Source organism: Pseudophryne corroboree, chromosome 4 (genome assembly GCF_028390025.1).
Source record: "Pseudophryne corroboree isolate aPseCor3 chromosome 4, aPseCor3.hap2, whole genome shotgun sequence".
In the NCBI taxonomy this organism is placed as follows: Eukaryota; Metazoa; Chordata; class Amphibia; order Anura; family Myobatrachidae; genus Pseudophryne; species Pseudophryne corroboree.
Genome location: NC_086447.1, coordinates 934,834,625 through 934,853,684, shown reverse-complemented (window position 1 = coordinate 934,853,684; position 19,060 = coordinate 934,834,625). Strand labels below are relative to the sequence as shown.

Here is a 19,060-nt window from a genome sequence, read left to right as displayed (position 1 = left end):
GATCCATTTCGTTAGGGGAAAGGAGGAAAATAAGAAGGAGAAAAGAAAGGAAAAATGCAGGGGGAGGTGAAAAAAGAAAGTGGTACGACAACCGTTCTAGGTCTTGTTACTCTCTGTGCTCAGATATCCTTCAACAGTCCTGCCTCTCAACTTTCCCGGAACAGACACTCCAGTGATACGAGATTCTCTACACTCTGCTCTTTGTCACGAGTTCTCTCCGGGTCAGCGACCTTCTTGCAGTGGGACGAGTGGACCCAAGTCTCTCTTTCGGCGACCTTCAATGCTGTCGTGCTGGTTAACAAGACTTGATATGGTCCTTCCCACCTGTCTATGAGGCAACCTGAGCATAAGAAATTTCGAATCATCACATAATCCCCAGGCTCAATGTCATGACAATTACTGTTCGGTAGGTCAGGAATCACCAGCTTTAAATTTCTTTGTTGATTTCTCAGCTGCTGGCTCATCCCAACCAAATATTTCACAGTCACTTCATTATTACATTTCAAATCATCCTGGGGGTCTATCATTACATGAGGTTGTCGACCAAAAAGAATTTCAAAGGGTGATAGGTTAAGGGGAGACCTGGGAGTGGTTCTGATGGTGTACAACACTAGTGGCAAAGCTTCTGGCCACGACAATCCAGTTTCAGCCATTAATTTTCTCAGCTTGTTCTTAATAGTGCTGTTCACTCTCTCCACCTTTGCACTCGCCTGTGGATGGTACGGAGTATGCAGCTTGCTATTAATTCCCATCAGTTTGCACATGACCTGAAAGACTTCACCTGTAAAATGGGTATCCCTGACACTTTCAGTTATTCTAGGGATACCATATCTACACACAAATTCCTGCACAATTTTCTTTGCAGTGAACATAGCAGTATTTGTGGCAGCAGGGAATGCTTCTACCCAGTTGGAAAATACATCAATACAAACTAACACATATTTTAAATTCCTACAGGGTGGTAACTGTATGAAATCGATTTGTATTACCTGAAAAGGTCCATCTGTCGGGGGGATATGGGATGGCTCTGTTGGTATTGACTTACCAATATTCTTCCTCAAGCAAGTAAAACATGTCATTGCTCTCTTACCTGCATGAGAAGAGAATCCTGGCGCACACCAGTAGGCTCTCACCAGCTTACACATACCCTCTTTACCCAGATGAGTCAGACCGTGTGCCGTCTCAGCTATGCTTGGAAGATATGCTCTGGGGGCTACTGGCTTACCTTGTCCACCTGTCCACAGTCCTGAGGATTCCTGGCCATATCCCTTTGACCTCCAGACTGCCTTTTCCTGTAATGAACACAAATCTTGCATTTCAATTAATTGTTGTGTGTTGATCGTTTTAAATGTCATTAGTGAGGTGATGTTCGTTTGTATGTATGGGGGTGCTGGCTGCTGATTTAGCAGCTTCGTCTGCCCGGCTGTTACCAAGTGAAATTTGGTCTTGGTTGTAAGTATGTGCTTTGCACTTGATAACAGCCACTCTGTCTGGTTCCTGTATCGCTGTTAGAAGTCTTTTTATGTGGGACGCATGTGCTACGGGTGTGCCAGCTGCCGTCATGAAATTTCTGAGGTGCCATAGGGCCCCGAAATCATGCACTACTCCAAAGGCGTACCTAGAATCTGTGTATATCTTAGCTGACTTACCCTTGGCCAATTCACATGCTCTGGTTAGGGCGACCAACTCAGCAACTTGTGCTGAGTGCGGTGGGCCCAGGGGTTCAGCTTCTATGATACCGCTGTCGTCTACAACTGCATATCCAGTACACAAGTCTCCCGATTCTGTCTGTCTGTGGCAACTACCATCAGTGTAGAAGGTAAAGTCTACTCCTTCCAGTGGGTTGTCACTGATGTCAGGTCTCGCTGTGAAAGTCTGATTCAGGTATTCCATACAATCATGCGTATCAGTATCTGCACTAAATCTTCCTTCACCATTATTCTCATCCTCCACCCTTTGTGCCTGTCCAGGCACACTTGGCAAGTAAGTTGCAGGATTTAGTGAGCTGCATCTCTTAATGGTGATGTTTACCGGGGCCATCAGTGATAATTCCCACTTTGTAAACCGAGCAGATGAGACATGTCTGGTTTGGGCTGAGTTCAGTAAGGCTGATACTGCATGAGGTGTATGAATGGTCAGGTCATGTCCTAACACTACGTTGTCGCTTTTACTTACCAGCAAAGCTATCGCTGCAATACTTCGCAAGCAAGTGGGGAGAGACCGCACTACCGTGTCCAACTGTGCACTGTAGTATGCTACCGGTCTGCTGGCATCACCATGTCTCTGAGTTAAAACAGCTGCCGCGCACCCTGCACTTTCTGTACCATACAATTCAAAGGGCTTCTCATAATCTGGCATACCTAATGCAGGTGCCTGTGATAGGCACTGTTTGAGTCTCTCAAATGCCAGTTCGGACTCATCTGTGTGCGAGACCCATTCTGGTTTGTTTGAAGAGACCATTTCTTGCAAAGGTAAAGCCAGTATAGAGAACCCTGGAATCCAGTTTCGACAGTACCCACACATTCCAAGGAAAGTGCGGATCTGTTGTTGCGTTTGTGGCAGAGTCATGTCGCGAATCGCCTGTATTCTATCAGCAGTGAGGTGTCTAAGTCCTTGGGTGAAGCAATGTCCCAAATATTTTACCCTGGTCTGGCACAACTGCAACTTATCCTTTGAAACCTTGTGTCCCGTTTGGGAAAGATGAAACAGAAGCTGTTTCGTGTCTTTCAAGGACGATTCGAGTGAGTCAGAACATAACAATAAGTCATCGACATACTGTATTAGCACTGATCCACTCTCAGGTTGAAAGGATTGTAAACAGTCATGCAAGGCCTGAGAGAAAATACTCGGGCTGTCAATGAAACCTTGGGGAAGCCGAGTCCAGGTGTACTGTACTCCCCTGTATGTAAAAGCAAAAAGGTATTGGCTGTCAGGGTGCAGAGGGACAGAAAAGAAAGCAGAACAGAGGTCAATGACAGTGAAAAACATTCAGTAGAGGGAATTTGCATGAGGATGACTGCTAGATTGGGCACTACGGGGAATTGGCTCTCAACTGTCTTGTTTATCCCCCTTAGATCCTGCACTAGCCTATAACCCCTCCCCCCACTCTTTTTCACAGGGAAGATGGGACTATTGGCAGTGCTGGACGTCCTGACTAGGATGCCTTGCTGTAGCAGCAGCTCTATGACAGGGTACACTCCTAATTCTACCTCTGGCTTCAGAGGATACTGAGGAATTTTTGGAGCTATCCTACCATCTTTTACTTGTACTACTCTGGAGCTACATTCGCCATCAATCCAGTGTCTTGTCCATTTTTGGTCCAAAGGGAACCCGGTATTTGTGAGATCATTTCCTCTACCTTTGATGGACACTTGTCTATAACAGTAGAATGCAACATTAGTCTTTGAGGGGTGTCTAATATATCTTGTACTTCTTGAGCGTGGTTCCCAGGTATATCCAAGAAGACACCCTCAGGAGTACAGTATATGACACACCGCATTTTACACAATAAATCTCTGCCGAGTAGATTAGTCGGAGCCGATGCAGCCAGCAGAAAAGAATGTTTGGTTTGCAAAGGCCCTATCGTAATCTTTGCCGGTCTACTCAAAGGGTATTGTTGCACAGTTCCTGTTACTCCCATTGCTGAAATTGTTTTACCCATGGTTTTTATACCTATCGTTGAATTTAACACTGACCTGGCCGCCCCTGTATCTACGAGAAAAGGTAATGGTACACCAGCTACATCAACCGTTACCTCAGGTTCACTATCAAGGCTAGCAATCAACTTCACTGGCTGCAGACTACAGGTGTGGCCCAACCCCTATTGTGTGTTGAGACCCTTCCGCAGCGCATTGGCAGCTACAATATGTGAGGGGGGTAGCTGAGAATTTTCGGAGGCCTGCCAGTCTCTCCTTGGTGGGTACCTCCTTGTTTCCCCTGCACGTGGCTCGTAATTTCTCCTAAGTGGTCCCTGATCCCAATTATGTGCATTGTAGTGTGGTTCATATCCTGGTCTAGGGGGTCGGTATACATTATATGTACCTTTATTCTTACATTCCCTCGAGTAATGTCCTACCTGGTGACAAGCATAGCATGTTACTATACGTGACTTACCATCAGGGGTCTGGGGTTTTGGCTGATATGGCTTTTTGGTAAGTGCGTCTATACTCACTGTCATCAGCTTTTCCCCCTGAGACTCCCTGTGCTTACTGATGTTCCTGTCATGCTCGATAGCGGACTCTCTCAATGCAGCCACCGAGATACCTCTCCAGTTTGGTAGAGAGGTCTGTACCCTTGCTCCTAATGCCTCTTTAACCCGTCCATTAATACAGTAACAGCTACCTCCCTGTGATGCGCATTATCTTTTATGTCCTCGATCCCAGTGTATCTAGACATTTCCTGCAGTGCTCGATGGAAATATTCGGATGCCATTTCACCTTCCTTTTGTCTTATGGAAAAGATTTTATTCCATTTGACAACAGTAGGGAAATATACTCCTAATTGCAGATTGATTTGCTGTACATTCTCCTGATTGTATTCATCAGTGAGAGGTACTTCTGCGTCTAACTTACAATCAGTTATGAATTTTGCGGGGTCAATATTTGAGGGTAAACATACCCGTAGCACTGTTCGCCAATCTTTGTTCGTGGGTTAGTTGGCGTTACCTAACTCTTTAATGAACCTCTAGCATGCGACTAGATCTTTTCTGGGATCGGGAAATTCTGACATAATTGACCTCAACTCTGCTCGGGACCAGGGACAGTGCATGGCAATGTTCCTGATGAGAGTGACTCCCTGAGCGTCAGTCTTCCCATTGGGGACTGCAATCACCCTGACAGGATTTAATTCAATTACATCATTCTGGTTTGATTCTACAATGTGGGGAGCTATTGTCTCTGCATAATGTATGGTACCGTACTTACCTGTGGACACGACCTCACATATCCCTCCACTAGGGGCCTGACTACTGCTCTTTTTGGTTGGGCCGTGCCCACCTGAGTGTCCTGTATGGTGGCTGCTAGAGAGAGTGCCGATATCGTGCTGGGCTCATCTTCCTGCTCACAATCCTGAGGAAAATTTAAAATGGGATACAACTGGCAAGGGTTAGCGTTAGTACATCTACCAATTACTCTCCTATCCTGTACCAATGTACCATTGTCTGTAGCCACTTTCTCCCCCACAATATATGGTGGTGGTGGTGCGGTCGCCATTGTTTTCCCGCTAGGTTTGGAACCTGCTGCGCGAGCTAATTCTCTTTGCACATCCCCCTCCTGTTGCCATAAATTTAAATAATCTGTATGTCTAATCCTTTGTTTCTTGGATTTTATCAGACATATCCTTATCCTTAAGTTCTGTAATACCTCTGGTACAAAGCGGCCCACCCTAGGGAATGGTACCCTATCTTTGTCAGTCATATGTACCCATTCAGACAAAAAGTCTTCCGTGTGTGATCCATATTTACCACACATAACAAACCTCGCTGACCCCTTGGGCCGCGGCTCTTCAACCTGAACCCTGGCTACAAAACGTCCACCGCTTGTGCAATTGGATCCCATTGCGGACTTTTTCCTTTTTACGCAATCCCCAATGCACAATACGAATAGACGGTGAAAGTTCTTAGAGCGCTTTCACCCACTCCTTCTCCGCTGAGTACCACGACTCACTCCAATAATGACCACCGCGAACCCAGTGAGGCCCCTATCTGGTTTCTATTCACTGGAAGTGTTTAGGAGTGACTTACCTATTCCAGTGAATATACACCATTGGAGATATTCCTGAGAGAGACCAGCGAAAACTCCCTATACACTTATACACAAATCACGCTTGCGTATGCTCTACACAGCGCTAATGATACCGCGATTTTACACAAAAGTTCGTAAAGGGGTATCAAGTAGCGCTGTATATATCGCACTCACAAACGCGCGGTCCAATTGCACAGCGTATAGGTACTTGTTACCTATCTGCCGTACAACCACGGGTCAAAGTACAAACTGTGACCCTCAGCCCGGAGCGTAATACAAAAACCTTTTTACTTCAATACTACACAATACTTATGCACTATCACGCTCCTTTGCAAATCACCTAACGTTTTGCGTATTAAACCTTATACTAACGTGAGTCAGCCACTTCACGCCACCAAGCCTCCACTTACTTGATGTACCACACAACGGGATCCCGAATTCCCTGGGTTCAAATATCCACTCACTCCTACGTTCGCTCACTCAAATACACTTTGTTTTTCTGTACAGAAAATTTGGATTCATTCAGGTTGGCAGCTTTACCCCAGAGGCAATTTAAAAAAAATGTTTTTATACTAATCTGCTTTAGAAACCGGGCAGTTTTGTGCTATTGTAGCGTGGCTACTGTCCCACCTTTAAACTAAACAAACTATTGTGTGGTTTTATTATGCGCACACAACCCTACGCAAGCTTGCGTAAATACGCAACCATGCGTGCCTCTATGCCACGTGTGCGGCCTTGCGCCACGTGCACTTTTTCAGGTTCCGTACCATGTGTACCAATGTGCGTACGCAATAAAACAAATCACACAATTTCTATAAATGTGAGCAATACTAACTATAATCGCTCACTTAACACAACACAGTTTCTTTCTGTATAAAACTTTACAACCAGGCCAGACTGCGTTTGTGCTTTACACTTACTTCCTTAAACATTTATTTTAGTTTTTACTATATAGCAACAAAATGTAACTGGTTTCACACAGATCTAAATGAATCTAACAATTTGAGTCTTATGGCAACAATGTGAGAGGGTATACAAAGGGTATGGGTGCCTTTTGTTGTGTACGCTTTTGGCGCCAAAAAAAATTCACAGATTTTTAAATAGCTTTTTTCCTGTTTACTTTACGGGTTCTACCAGCATCTCTACAAACCATACAGAGCAGACGTCATCTAATCAGCACACAAGTAGGGTTTTTAGTGTATCCACCGACCAAGAAAAGGTTATGTAGGATACTTTCTGTCCACCCTTTTGCTGATAGATTAAGGGGTATATGCAATTGCGGTCGAATTCCCGAAATTGTCGAAAAACGGGACTTTTTCGCCAAAAAAAAAAAAAATCGACAATGCAATTCAGTACTTTCTGTCAAAAAAACGGACTTTCAAAATTCGACTTTTTGAAATTCGACATTTGTCAAATTCGACATTTCTGCAATGGTACAAATGCAGCAATTCGCCAAAAGTATATTCAATTGAAGTTTGGAAATTCGACAACAGTGCTTTTGACAGTAAATTCGTCATTTTCAATCCGTCACACTTTGGTGGGGGAATCTAATAAAAAAAAATTAAAACATGTTTTTTTTGGTGTTTTTTTTATTGGTAATAGCATATCTATTTATATTAGAAGGGATTAGGTACTTGGTTTGTCTATTTTGGAGGCACGAGTATTATTTATATATTTTTAAAAATATTATTATTATTATTATTTTTTTTTTTTAAATGGAATGGTAAAATCCCGAAAAAAAATGGCGTGGGGTCCCCCCTCCAAAGCATAACCAGCCTCGGGCTCTTCGAGCCGGTCCTGGTTCTAAAAATCCGGGGGGGGGAAATGACAGGGGATCCCCCGTATTTTTAAAACCAGCACCGGGCTCTGCGCCTGGTGCTGGTGCAAAAAATACGGGGGACAAAAAGAGTAGGGGTCCCCCGTATTTTTTACACCAGCATCGGGCTCCACTAGCTGGACAGATAATGCCACAGCCGGGGGTCACTTTTATACAGCGCCCTGCGGCCGTGGCATTAAATATCCAACTAGTCACCCCTGGCCGGGGTACCCTGGGGGAGTGGGGACCCCTTCAATCAAGGGGTCCCCCCCAGACACCCAAGGGCCGGGGGTGAAGCCCGAGGCTGTCCCCCCCCATCCAAGGGCTGCGGATGGGGGGCTGATAGCCTTTGGAAAAATGAAAGAATATTGTTTTTTCCAGTAGTACTACAAGTCCCAGCAAGCCTCCCCCGCAAGCTGGTACTTGGAGAACCACAAGTACCAGCATGCGGGAGAAAAACGGGCCCGCTGGTACCTGTAGTTCTACTGGGGAAAAAATACCCAAATAAAAACAGGAGACACACACCGTGAAAGTAAAACTTTATTTCATACATGCCGACACACATACTTACCTATGTTGACCCGCTGACTGCCACGTCTGCAATGTCGCCGACGATCCGGGGTACCTGTGAATAAAATTATACTCACCTCAATCCAGTGTCCAGGTTATAATCCACGTACTTGGCAAAAAAAAAAAAACGAACACCGGGACCACACGGACTGAAAGGGGTCCCATGTTTACACATGGGACCCCTTTCCACGAATGCCGGGACCCCACCTGACTGCTGTCACAGAACGTCCCTTCAGCCAATCAGGAAGCGCTACTTCGTGGCACTCACCTGATTGGCTGTATTCGCGTCTGCTGTCAGACAGCGCATCGCACAGCTCCCTCCATTAGTTTCAATGGTGGGAACTTTGCGGGTAGCGGTGGGGTTACGTGACCGCGGGTGACCTCACCGCTGACGCAAAGTTCCCACCATTGAATATAATGGAGAGGCTTTGCGATGCGCTGTCTGACAGCAGACGCGCATACAGCCAATCACGAGAGTGCCACGAAGTAGCGCTTCCTGATTGGCTGAAGGGACCTTCTGTGACAGCAGTCATGTGGGGTCCCGGCATTCGTGGAAAGGGGTCCCATATGTAAACATGGGACCCCTTTCAGTCCGTGTGGTCCGGGTGTTCGTTTTTTTTTTTTGCCAAGTACGTGGATTATAACCTGGACACTGGATTGAGGTGAGTATAATTTTATTCACAGGTACCCCGGATCGTCGGCGACATTGCAGACGTGGCAGTCGGCGGGTCAACATAGGTTAGTATGTGTGTGTCGACATGTGTGTAATAAAGTTTTACTATCACGGTGTCTGTGTCCTGTTTTTATTTGGGTATTTTTTTCCCAGTAGAACTACAGGTAACAGCGGGCCCGTTTTTCTCCCGCATGCTGGTACTTGTGGTTCTCCAAGTACCAGCTTGCGGGGGAGGCTTGCTGGGACTTGTAGTACTACTGGAAAAAACAATATTCTTTCATTTTTCCAAAGGCTATCAGCCCCCCATCCGCAGCCCTTGGATGGGGGGGACAGCCTCGGGCTTCACCCCTGGCCCTTGGGTGGCTGGGGGGGGACCCCTTGATTGAAGGGGTCCCCACTCCCCCAGGGTACCCCGGCCAGGGGTGACTAGTTGGATATTTAATGCCACGGCCGCAGGGCGCTGTATAAAAGTGACCCCCGGCTGTGGCATTATCTGTCCAGCTAGTGGAGCCCGATGCTGGTGTAAAAAATACGGGGGACCCCTACTCTTTTTGTCCCCCGTATTTTTTACACCAGCACCAGGCGCAGAGCCCGGTGCTGGTTTTAAAAATACGGGGGATCCCATGACATTTTTCCCCCCGGATTTTTAGAACCAGGACCGGCTCGAAGAGCCCGAGGCTGGTTATGCATTGGAGGGGGGACCCCACGCCATTTTTTTTCGGGTTTTTTCCCGTTTTTTAAAAATCGGAACAAAATCCGTCAAATCGGCCGTTTTTCGTCAGCGGGGCTGTCGAATCCATTTTTTATTGAATATGGTCAATTTCGGCACCCACTTGCCGAAATTAGATGGTCGAATTGTGTCGAATTAAAAAACGGCTGAAAAATTGCCGCGATTCGCCGCTAATTGCATATACCCCTTAGTCTGCTGTGACCTGTTAGGCTGTGAGTATGTGGAATCTCTGACGGAGCCCCCAATTGATAATGCTGATTTATATACAGGAATGAAAAGCTATACCTAAAAAACACTTTAAATACACTTTACCATGGAGCCACTGCGGCCGCTATACTTAATACACACTCTACGTACTCTTTACGCTGTTAGCGTAAAGAGTCCCGTACTGTGTACGGACTTTGCGCACAAACGCCGTGCTGACGATACAAAGTACACAAAGCGCATACACACCCAGAGATACACCGCAAACCCTTAACAGCTATGCAATGCGATAATAATACACTTTAAACCTTAGCAGGGAAAGCAAGACACGACACCAGATTGTAATTTAACTGCTGGGTTCTGACACCACAGCATATTATTACTGAAAGGGGGTTACAATATAGACAATACAATACAATACAATACAACAGAATAATGGCTACAGTCAATGGTACATATGTGATTGGATTCGCCGCGCTACCCAGCCTGGTCCTCAGTCATCTGATAGATAACTTTGTGAGTCTTGTGTCTGACCAGGTCTGCAGCAGGCTCTCTTTATACAATTCTTCCAAAACCTAACACAATGGATACTGTAATCTCTTTGTCCATTGGACACAGGGATGGTCATTTACAGTACAGGAGAGGTCATAGGTCGGTTTGAATAGGTGGGCGATGTCTGGTCCAACTGCTCTTGTGGGTGGTCTCCTCTGGATTCCCGCCGCATACATAATGTACAGTAAATACAGTTTATATCTATATATCTATGACCTCTAGTGTCTGTCACTGGAGCCGGCTGCAGCGGACGCCCACACAGCCCACAGCGTCTGCTGCAGCCAGGGAGTGGGGTGCGGGTAGGTGGCGGTGCCAGCGGGGTGACTGCAGCCGCGCCCCCAGGCAGCAGCGCCCCGGGCGCAGGCACTGCTTGCCCGCACCAAGAACCGCTCCTGGTCTGACGTACTGCATTACATACACTGTGCTGTGTATGGCGCAGACTATAGCGTGTTACATGCTAATTATGCATGTCCCAGGAAGCCTGCTGTTGCTTGACAAACCACAAGTTCCAGCAAGCCTGGTCATGCTGGCACCTGTAGTCCTGCTGTATGTAAACTTTTATTGCATCCACACACTCACTCACAAACAAAATACTTACCTGTTTCTCTGGTGCAGGTCAGTCCTCTTGTCCAGTAGGCTTCCAGGGGCTGCAGTTATGTGACCGGCAGTCAGGAGACCGCCAGTCCCTATACCGATGGCTACATCCCGCCTCCCTCACAATCCCGTCCGACGGTATGCCGACTAACAGGGACTTTTTTTAAAAAGGCAATCATTTACAGTGCTAAACCATGCCTTGGAAATGAGTGTCCCTTTAAAAAATACATCCATGTTCGACCGGCATCCCACACGGCCGTTGAACCTGGACTTCATTATCGCCCAGACGTCAATGCATGAGCTATAACAGGGAAGGAACGGAGTTTCTGCCTTTTCCCGTCTTTAGACCGCCGCTGTCCCTCTACTTCCCATGTTACACCATACAGATGTGTCCTGATCTGGCTGTGCTGCGCACTCATCGCAGCACAAAACTCACAGCGTTTTGGGGCGTATGCTCCTGCTATGTAATGTATACACTTGAATGCGAGCCGGCGGTTGCGTGCATATTTTTTCTTTTCTAACTATAGAATTTTTTTTTTTCAGAATAATATCCCGAAAATTATAAAAAAATCAGACACAAGCGACAGCTTTCCATCTTTTATAAATACATATTTATTAAATAAAATGTAATACTGTGTATGACTGTGGTTCCATCAAAGACATGTTTCAAAAAATGTTTTTACAGAACATCCCCCATAATGTTATGTTATCACTGTGTACAGGATATAGGGTATAGGGTTTAACCTGGGGCTAAATACAGTAACTAATTACACCCACGTATCTACCAAATGCCACCAGTAATACAATTTACAAAGGGAAGGAGGCATTTCCTCGCTGCGATTATTGGCCCAATCCGCCAATAATCTGCAAACCGCGCCAATATTTGCATAATGTCAGTGGCAAAATAAAGTGGGTGTGACTATGCCCTTTAATAATAAAATATTTGCAGGGCCGCCTCCGCACTGCACAAGAAGGGCGCCATTTAAACACGGGGGGGGGGGGGGGGGTTTGCGGGAGAGGACTCCCGCTTACTTGACTTGGAAGCGGGTCCCTCCTCCCCGGCCAGCGCCATGTTCCCAGTTATATCTGGGAAGATGACGCTGACCACTAGAGAACAAAGACTCTGGCAAAATAACTCTGCCGCCGGCCAGCCTCAGCACAGGTGTACTTGGGGGAAGGGGTATAGGAGGCCTGGGTAAATTGTATCCGCCCCTCCCTGCATTACCAGTTCCTGCCCTGCCCTCACTTCCCCGCACAGTGCGAGAGGCCCCAACTATAGAATCCTTCAAAAGTAGACTCAAGACTTTCCTGTTACTCAGCATTTCCATAGTGTCCCTTTTAGTATCTTCATGATTCTGTATTTTATGAAAATGTACTTCATTCTTTTCTGTACTATATTATGCTATGTATCTGTTAAGCGCCTTGAGTCCTATTGAAGAAAGAGCGCTATATAAATAAAATTATTATTATTATTATTATTATTATTATCAGGACCTGCCCTACCCTGCATTACCAGGTCCTGCCCTACCCTGCATTACCAGGTCCTGCCCTACCCTGCATTACCAGGTCCTGCCCTACCCTGCATTACCAGGTCCTGCCCTACCCTGCATTACCAGGTCCTGCCCTACCCTGCATTACCAGGTCCTGCCCTACCCTGCATTACCAGGTCCTGCCCTACCCTGCATTACCAGGTCCTGCCCTACCCTGCATTACCAGGTCCTGCCCTACCCTGCATTACCAGGTCCTGCCCTACCCTGCATTACCAGGTCCTGCCCTACCCTGCATTACCAGGACCTGCCCTCCCTGCTTTACCAGGTCCTGCCCTACCCTGCATTACCAGGTCCTGCCCTACCCTGCATTACCAGGTCCTGTCCTACCCTGCATTACCAGGTCCTGCCCTACCCTGCATTACCAGGTCCTGCCCTACCCTGCATTACCAGGTCCTGCCCTACCCTGCATTACCAGGTCCTGCCCTACCGTGCATTACTAGGTCCTGCCCTACCCTGCATTACCAGGTCCTGCCCTCCCTGCTTTACCAGGTCCTGCCCTACCGTGCATTACTAGGTCCTGCCCTACCCTGCATTACCAGGTCCTGCCCTCCCTGCTTTACTAGGTCCTGACATCCCTGCACTACCAGGTTCTGCCCTCCCTGCTTTACCAGGTCCTGCCCTCCCTGCATTACCAGGTCCTGCCCTACCCTGCATTACCAGGTCCTGCCCTACCCTGCATTACCAGGTCCTGCCCTACCCTGCATTACCAGGTCCTGCCCTACCCTGCATTACCAGGTCCTGCCCTACCCTGCATTACCAGGTCCTGCCCTACCCTGCATTACCAGGTCCTGCCCTACCCTGCATTACCAGGTCCTGCCCTACCCTGCATTACCAGGTCCTGCCCTCCCTGCTTTACCAGGTCCTGACATCCCTGCACTACCAGGTTCTGCCCTCCCTGCTTTACCAGGTCCTGCCCTCCCTGCATTACCAGGTCCTGCCCTACCCTGCATTACCAGGTCCTGCCCTACCCTGCATTACCAGGTCCTGCCCTACCCTGCATTACTAGGTCCTGCCCTACCCTGCATTACCAGGTCCTGCCCTACCCTGCATTACCAGGTCCTGCCCTACCCTGCATTACCAGGTCCTGCCCTACCCTGCATTACCAGGTCCTGCCCTCCCTGCTTTACCAGGTCCTGACATCCCTGCATTACCAGGTTCTGCCCTCCCTGCTTTACCAGGTCCTGCCCTCCCTGCATTACCAGGTCCTGCCCTCCCTGCTTTACCAGGTCCTGCCCTACCCTGCATTACCAGGTCCTGCCCTACCCTGCATTACCAGGTCCTGCCCTCCCTGCATTACCAGGTCCTGCCCTGTCCTACCCTGCATTATCAGGACCTACCCTACACTGCATTACCAGGTCCTGCCCTCCCTGCTTTACCAGGTCCTACCCTGTCCTACCCTGCATTACCAGGTCCTGCCCTCCCTGCATTACCAGGTCCTGCTTTCCCTGCATTACCAGGTCCTGCCCTCCCTGCATTATCAGGACCTACCCTACACTGCATTATCAGGTCCTGCCCTTCCTGCACTACCCTGCATTACCAGGTCCTGCCCTGTCCTACCCTGCATTACCAGGTCCTGCCCTACTCTGCATTACCCATTGGTTAAATCTGGGAGGCGTGGCCACACCCCCACCCACATTTCTACAAAGTACTATGCGCCACCTGCTGGAAAAGGGGGTACATATATTCCCCTTGGCTAAGGACCATACCCTGGGGAGAGGGGGGTGGGGGTCAGTGCAATACCACTTGCAGTGAGAGAGGAGACGGCTGCTGCTCACAGTCCCTCCACAGCCCAGCACTGACCCGGAGCCTGGGTAAATAGCACTTGCCCCCCACCTCAACCCACCCCTGGGCACAGAGTAAGTTCCTGACCTTGCAACCTTCAAGTATCAGTTGTACTACAATCTACCGGAGTCTACCATGAAGATTGTACCGTCCCTTATTGAAATCTGCTTTCCCCATAATGTAAATACAGAGATGACGGTGAAGTAGTTTGTGGACGTTACTGTAAAATAGTTACAATAAGTGCAATAAATTTCCTGTGTGTGGTTGGACAGATTGCCCACTTAGTCTTACGTCACGCCTGTGGATCCCATGAGAACTTTAATAGTTGAAGCCTGCAACCTACACGTATAAATAACCTGCTTAATGAATTGGACTCGGCCATCTGTCCTGGAACTAGAGACCGGAGCTGGGTATATTACAGTGTCAGATCTTTTCATGGAGGGGTCTCTGTATTCCGGGGATGGCTCTCACATTGGCGGTCCCAGTAAATGTACTGAATGTTCTCCTTAAAGCATAACTTGCTGGGTGACCATTGTGTATCTCAGTGTTCCGCATGCCATATTGTAGAATATCTGAGCCACGTGACCAGGCATTTGTGTGCGCTGCCAGGGGGGCATCATCCTCGCTGCCTCAAGGCACCTACACTTGGCTTTGGGCACTAAATACAAAAAACAGTAGCCGACTCTATCGATGGGAGCGGCAGTGCTATCGCTAGCGGTAACAACTTGTTGGACCCAAGGGGCTGGATGTATTAAGATACTACTAACATATGCTGTCAATATCGCAATGCGGTGATGGAGGCCCCCCGCGATACCTGTGAGGTGGTCTGCGGGGGGTCTCCGTCACCTCCCAGGGATCTCCCCACTGCCCGCACGCCGGGAAGCAGCAGCAGGCTGTCCCCGGCGCCTCCTCCCCCTCCGGCTGCGTTGCTAGGGGGAGGAGGAGATTACCTTCCGATATTAGGGCTGCCTGGAGGAAGGTTTGTCGAGGCGGGGAGGGGGGAGGCGTCGGCGGCGGGTTGTGGCGGTCTGCGATAAGAAGCCCATTGGCTTCTATAGGGTATTGCCATCCAGAGATGGCGATACCCTGGATGGCGAAAAACCGGCGGTAGGGTCTTAGTACATTTGAAAATGCGGTAAAACCCCCGTTTTGGGGGGTTTTACCGCATTTTTCCTTTAGTACATCCCGCCCAATGAAAGAGCCAACTACTAGAGGTACAGGGTGTCCATGCTTTAGCTCAGTGTATTACCCTTGGCTTACAAAAAAAACTAGTATGTATGTAGTCAGAATAGCGGAACACGGATTTATGCAGCGTCTGATGGCGTTAGGTCACATGATCATGGTCACGCCCTTGATGCATACGCTAATTTTTTGATCTTGGCAGTGATAAAAAAAAAAAAGCTACAATGGCAGATCAGAAATACGTGATTACAGAACCATAAATTAGCTGTTTACTAGAACATAGAGGATAATATTCAACGAAGCCAGAACGCACAGCAGTAAGGGTAAGGAAAATGATTAAACACATAAAAAATGATATGAACACGTCAGCGATGTAGGAGCTGAAATAAATTACATTATACAGATAGGAGGCATCCGGCGAATGTTTCAAGATCTGACCTGAGAAAGATGAAATCGCACAAAGTATCCGGATTCTAGGCATGGAAATTACTCAGCGTGTGAAAGGGATCCTTACTAAAGCTGGTGGTGAAAGGACAGGAGCAGTTCCCCGGCATCATTGTACAGTGTTAGCACAGGACCACGTTGTTGGCAGAGTATTGCGGTGCCTGGTGCAGAGTATTGCGGTGCCTGGTGCAGAGTATTGCGGTGCCTGGTGCAGTGACGTTAGTCCACACTCAGTAATGCAGGTTTATTCAGTAAACACACAGGTGACTTGGATGTATTATTGGTATAGGCAATTTAGCCCCTTATATCAGACAAGGTAACACAGCAATGGTAGCGCTACTTATCAGACTGTTCGTGTGGCTGGGGTATATCAGCAGGGCAGGGGCGTTTTAAGAGAAGAGGAGGCCTGTGTGCAGCCTCTCTAACAGGGGCCCCCTCCTCTCTTACCGGGACACAAGGTTTTAATACTTACCTCTCCAGAGTCCCCCGGCGGTGCCATCCTTCTCAGCAGTGGCAATAGAGTCTGAGCACAGAGTCTATTGCACATGGGCAAACCTTTCGGAACATGGAGCGGCGGCCATTTTCCTGAAGATTTTCATAATGCGCATGCGCAAAACTCCAGAAAAATTACAGCCGTGCCATGTGTCCAGAGTTTTCAGCAGGCGCAATAGAGTTTGTTCCCCCTAGTGTTCAGACCTTGTTGCGCTGCAGAGAAGAGATGGCTCCGACGGGGGACTCCAGAGAGGTAAGTATTAAACAAATGGGTGCTGTGTGTGCGGGGTGGGGCCCGCTCTGGATCCCGGGGCCTGTGTGTCCCGCACACACTGCACCCATTATAGATACGCCAATGCAGCAGGGGATGTCTCCGATGGTAAAGGGATGGAGAACTGCACGGCCGTGCAGTCTGACTCCCGCTGTGAAGAAGGTGCGCCGCCCGGCTCTGTGATAGCTCTGAAGGCGCGGTACATGCAATAACACTGTAAGTCTCTCAATCTGCTCACACACTGAGCTCCGCTCCCGGTCTCAGCTCTACACGCACTGTCACTAAGATGGAGGATCAGAGTATACACTAAACTCCACCTCCGAGAGACACTGGCACTAGGGAACAAACACTCGGGTATGCGCCCATAGGATCCTATTGTAAAAGGAGACAGGCACAGAGCGCACTATGGGGGTCATCCCGAGCTGATCGCATGCTGACAATTTTCGCAGCGCTGCAATCAGGTTATTACTGCGCATGTGAATGCACCGCAATGCGCACGCGCGTCGTACGGGTACAAACAGCATTGTTGCTATGCAATGCTTCTAGCAATGATTCCATTTGCACAGCTGTTCGCAAGGAGATTGACAGAAAGAGGGTGTTGATGATGTCAACTGACCGTTTTCTGGGAGTGGTAGGGAAAACGCAGGAGTGTCCAGGCGTTTGCAGGGCGGGTGTCTGACTTCAATTCCGGGACCGAACTTTCTGAAGTGATCGCAAGGGCTGAGTAAGTTCTGGGCTACTCAGAAACTGCAAAAAACTTATTCGTCCCGCTCGGCTGCACATGCGATCGCACACTTGCAGAGCGAAAATACACTCCCCCGTGGGCGGCGACTATGCGTTTGCACAGCTGCAAAAAGTAGCTAATGAGCTATCAACTCAGAATGAGGGCCTATGTACTAACACACGTGATACGCTCTAATTTTCTGATGTAGACGTTGTAAAGGAGAGCCAGAGGATTGTTTGTAAAGTTAGAGCAGAATGGAGTTACTAATTGATTAATTGATTGATTGGAGCATATAAACCATCCAGTTATCAGAGGGGCAGTCCTGCCATCACAATTAGGAATGCATCAGCCCTTATTGCTGGGTTGTAGGGGCTGCATGTGCGTTCCCAGTGCAGCAATGAATGGGCGCTGTGCAATGATGTCACTGTTGCGTGTAATAGGAGAGAGACTGGAGGCAAACAAGGAGCAGCCATAAGTTACTGTAGTTCAGTACTAGGCACCACTGCTATACTGGGGCATGGGTGGGAAATACAGTGGTGGGGGCACATGCATAGGGGCGTGGCTATCCTCCATAGGGGGTGTGGACAACCACCATAGAAGCTTGGCTACCATGAGAGTGATACATATATATAGTAAATACTATATAGTATAATAGAGAATACACTATAGTCATGTGCAGTATAATGTAACATATGTATAATGTACGGCATAATAAAAGTGCACAGTCTGGAACCTGTTCCCAAGAGTGGAGGGTGGTCCCCACTGGGGGTTTCCCCTGTTCCCCGGTGGGCCATTCCACCCCTAACCCTGCCTCTTGTATAGAATGCAATGTGCCCCCATGGACTCTGAGACAATAAAACAATATGTAGTAACACTGGATGAACAACCTAATAAAAGTGAAAGCTGTATAAGTGAGAAATGCATTTTATTTTTTTATGATTTATTATTTTTTCCCCAACCCTGGTGTCACCCAAACCCCACACAAAGGCAGGATGTAACACAATAAGGGTGGCGAGGGGGGATCGCACCAGCACCTGATGTTGACGTATGATGGCGGATGTTTATCAGCTGATTAGCCTCCCCGATACCCAGGTGCCTGATACGGAGTCAGACGCACAGCAGCCTCAGGTACACAGCAGCCGAGTTTACTACCTTAAGCTAATGCAATCCCACGTCCGTCTAAGTGACTTTATGCGCATGGTTGCATCGCCCGCAGACTCGGCTGCCATCATTATATCACCACTTATACCCGTCCCATGCTGGATGCAATAGACTCATCCGAAACAGACGTCCCACCTGCGAGACGCTTGCGTTTGTGCACTTGCGTCTGACTCCGCATCACGCCCCCTCTGTGTTTTGGATAAGATTAATGTGCTGATCAATATATATTTTATGTCATCCAGATCGGAGGTCAGTGCAGCTGTAAGCGGAATGTCCGGGGCAGGCGATGTCACCAGTGCAAAGATGGCTTCTACAATCTGCAGGGTTCCAATCCTGACGGCTGCCAACCCTGCGGATGCAACACTGCGGGAACGCTCAGCGGAGATAATACGTGTCACCAAACTACAGGCCAGTGCAAATGCAAACCTAACGTCATAGGTAAGCACCTGCACCTGCCAACTGACTGCCCCAGGGGTATATTCTGTCTGTCGATGTGGTGTTTCCATTCCTGCATCTTTGTTTCCCCCTTACATTTCCTATTGCATACAGTATAGTGCTAGCATCTTACTAATGG

At 48.2% G+C, this 19,060-nt stretch overlaps 1 protein-coding gene across 1 annotated transcript in view; it reads left to right on the top strand.

Moving 5' to 3' along the window:
- USH2A (usherin) overlaps positions 1–19,060 on the top strand; it is a 1,656,840-nt gene that overhangs the window by 227,602 nt on the left and 1,410,178 nt on the right. The window contains exon 11 of the mRNA XM_063919430.1: positions 18,729–18,924. Coding sequence (XP_063775500.1) covers positions 18,729–18,924 — 196 coding nt within the window. The remainder of the gene's footprint in view (positions 1–18,728; positions 18,925–19,060) is intronic.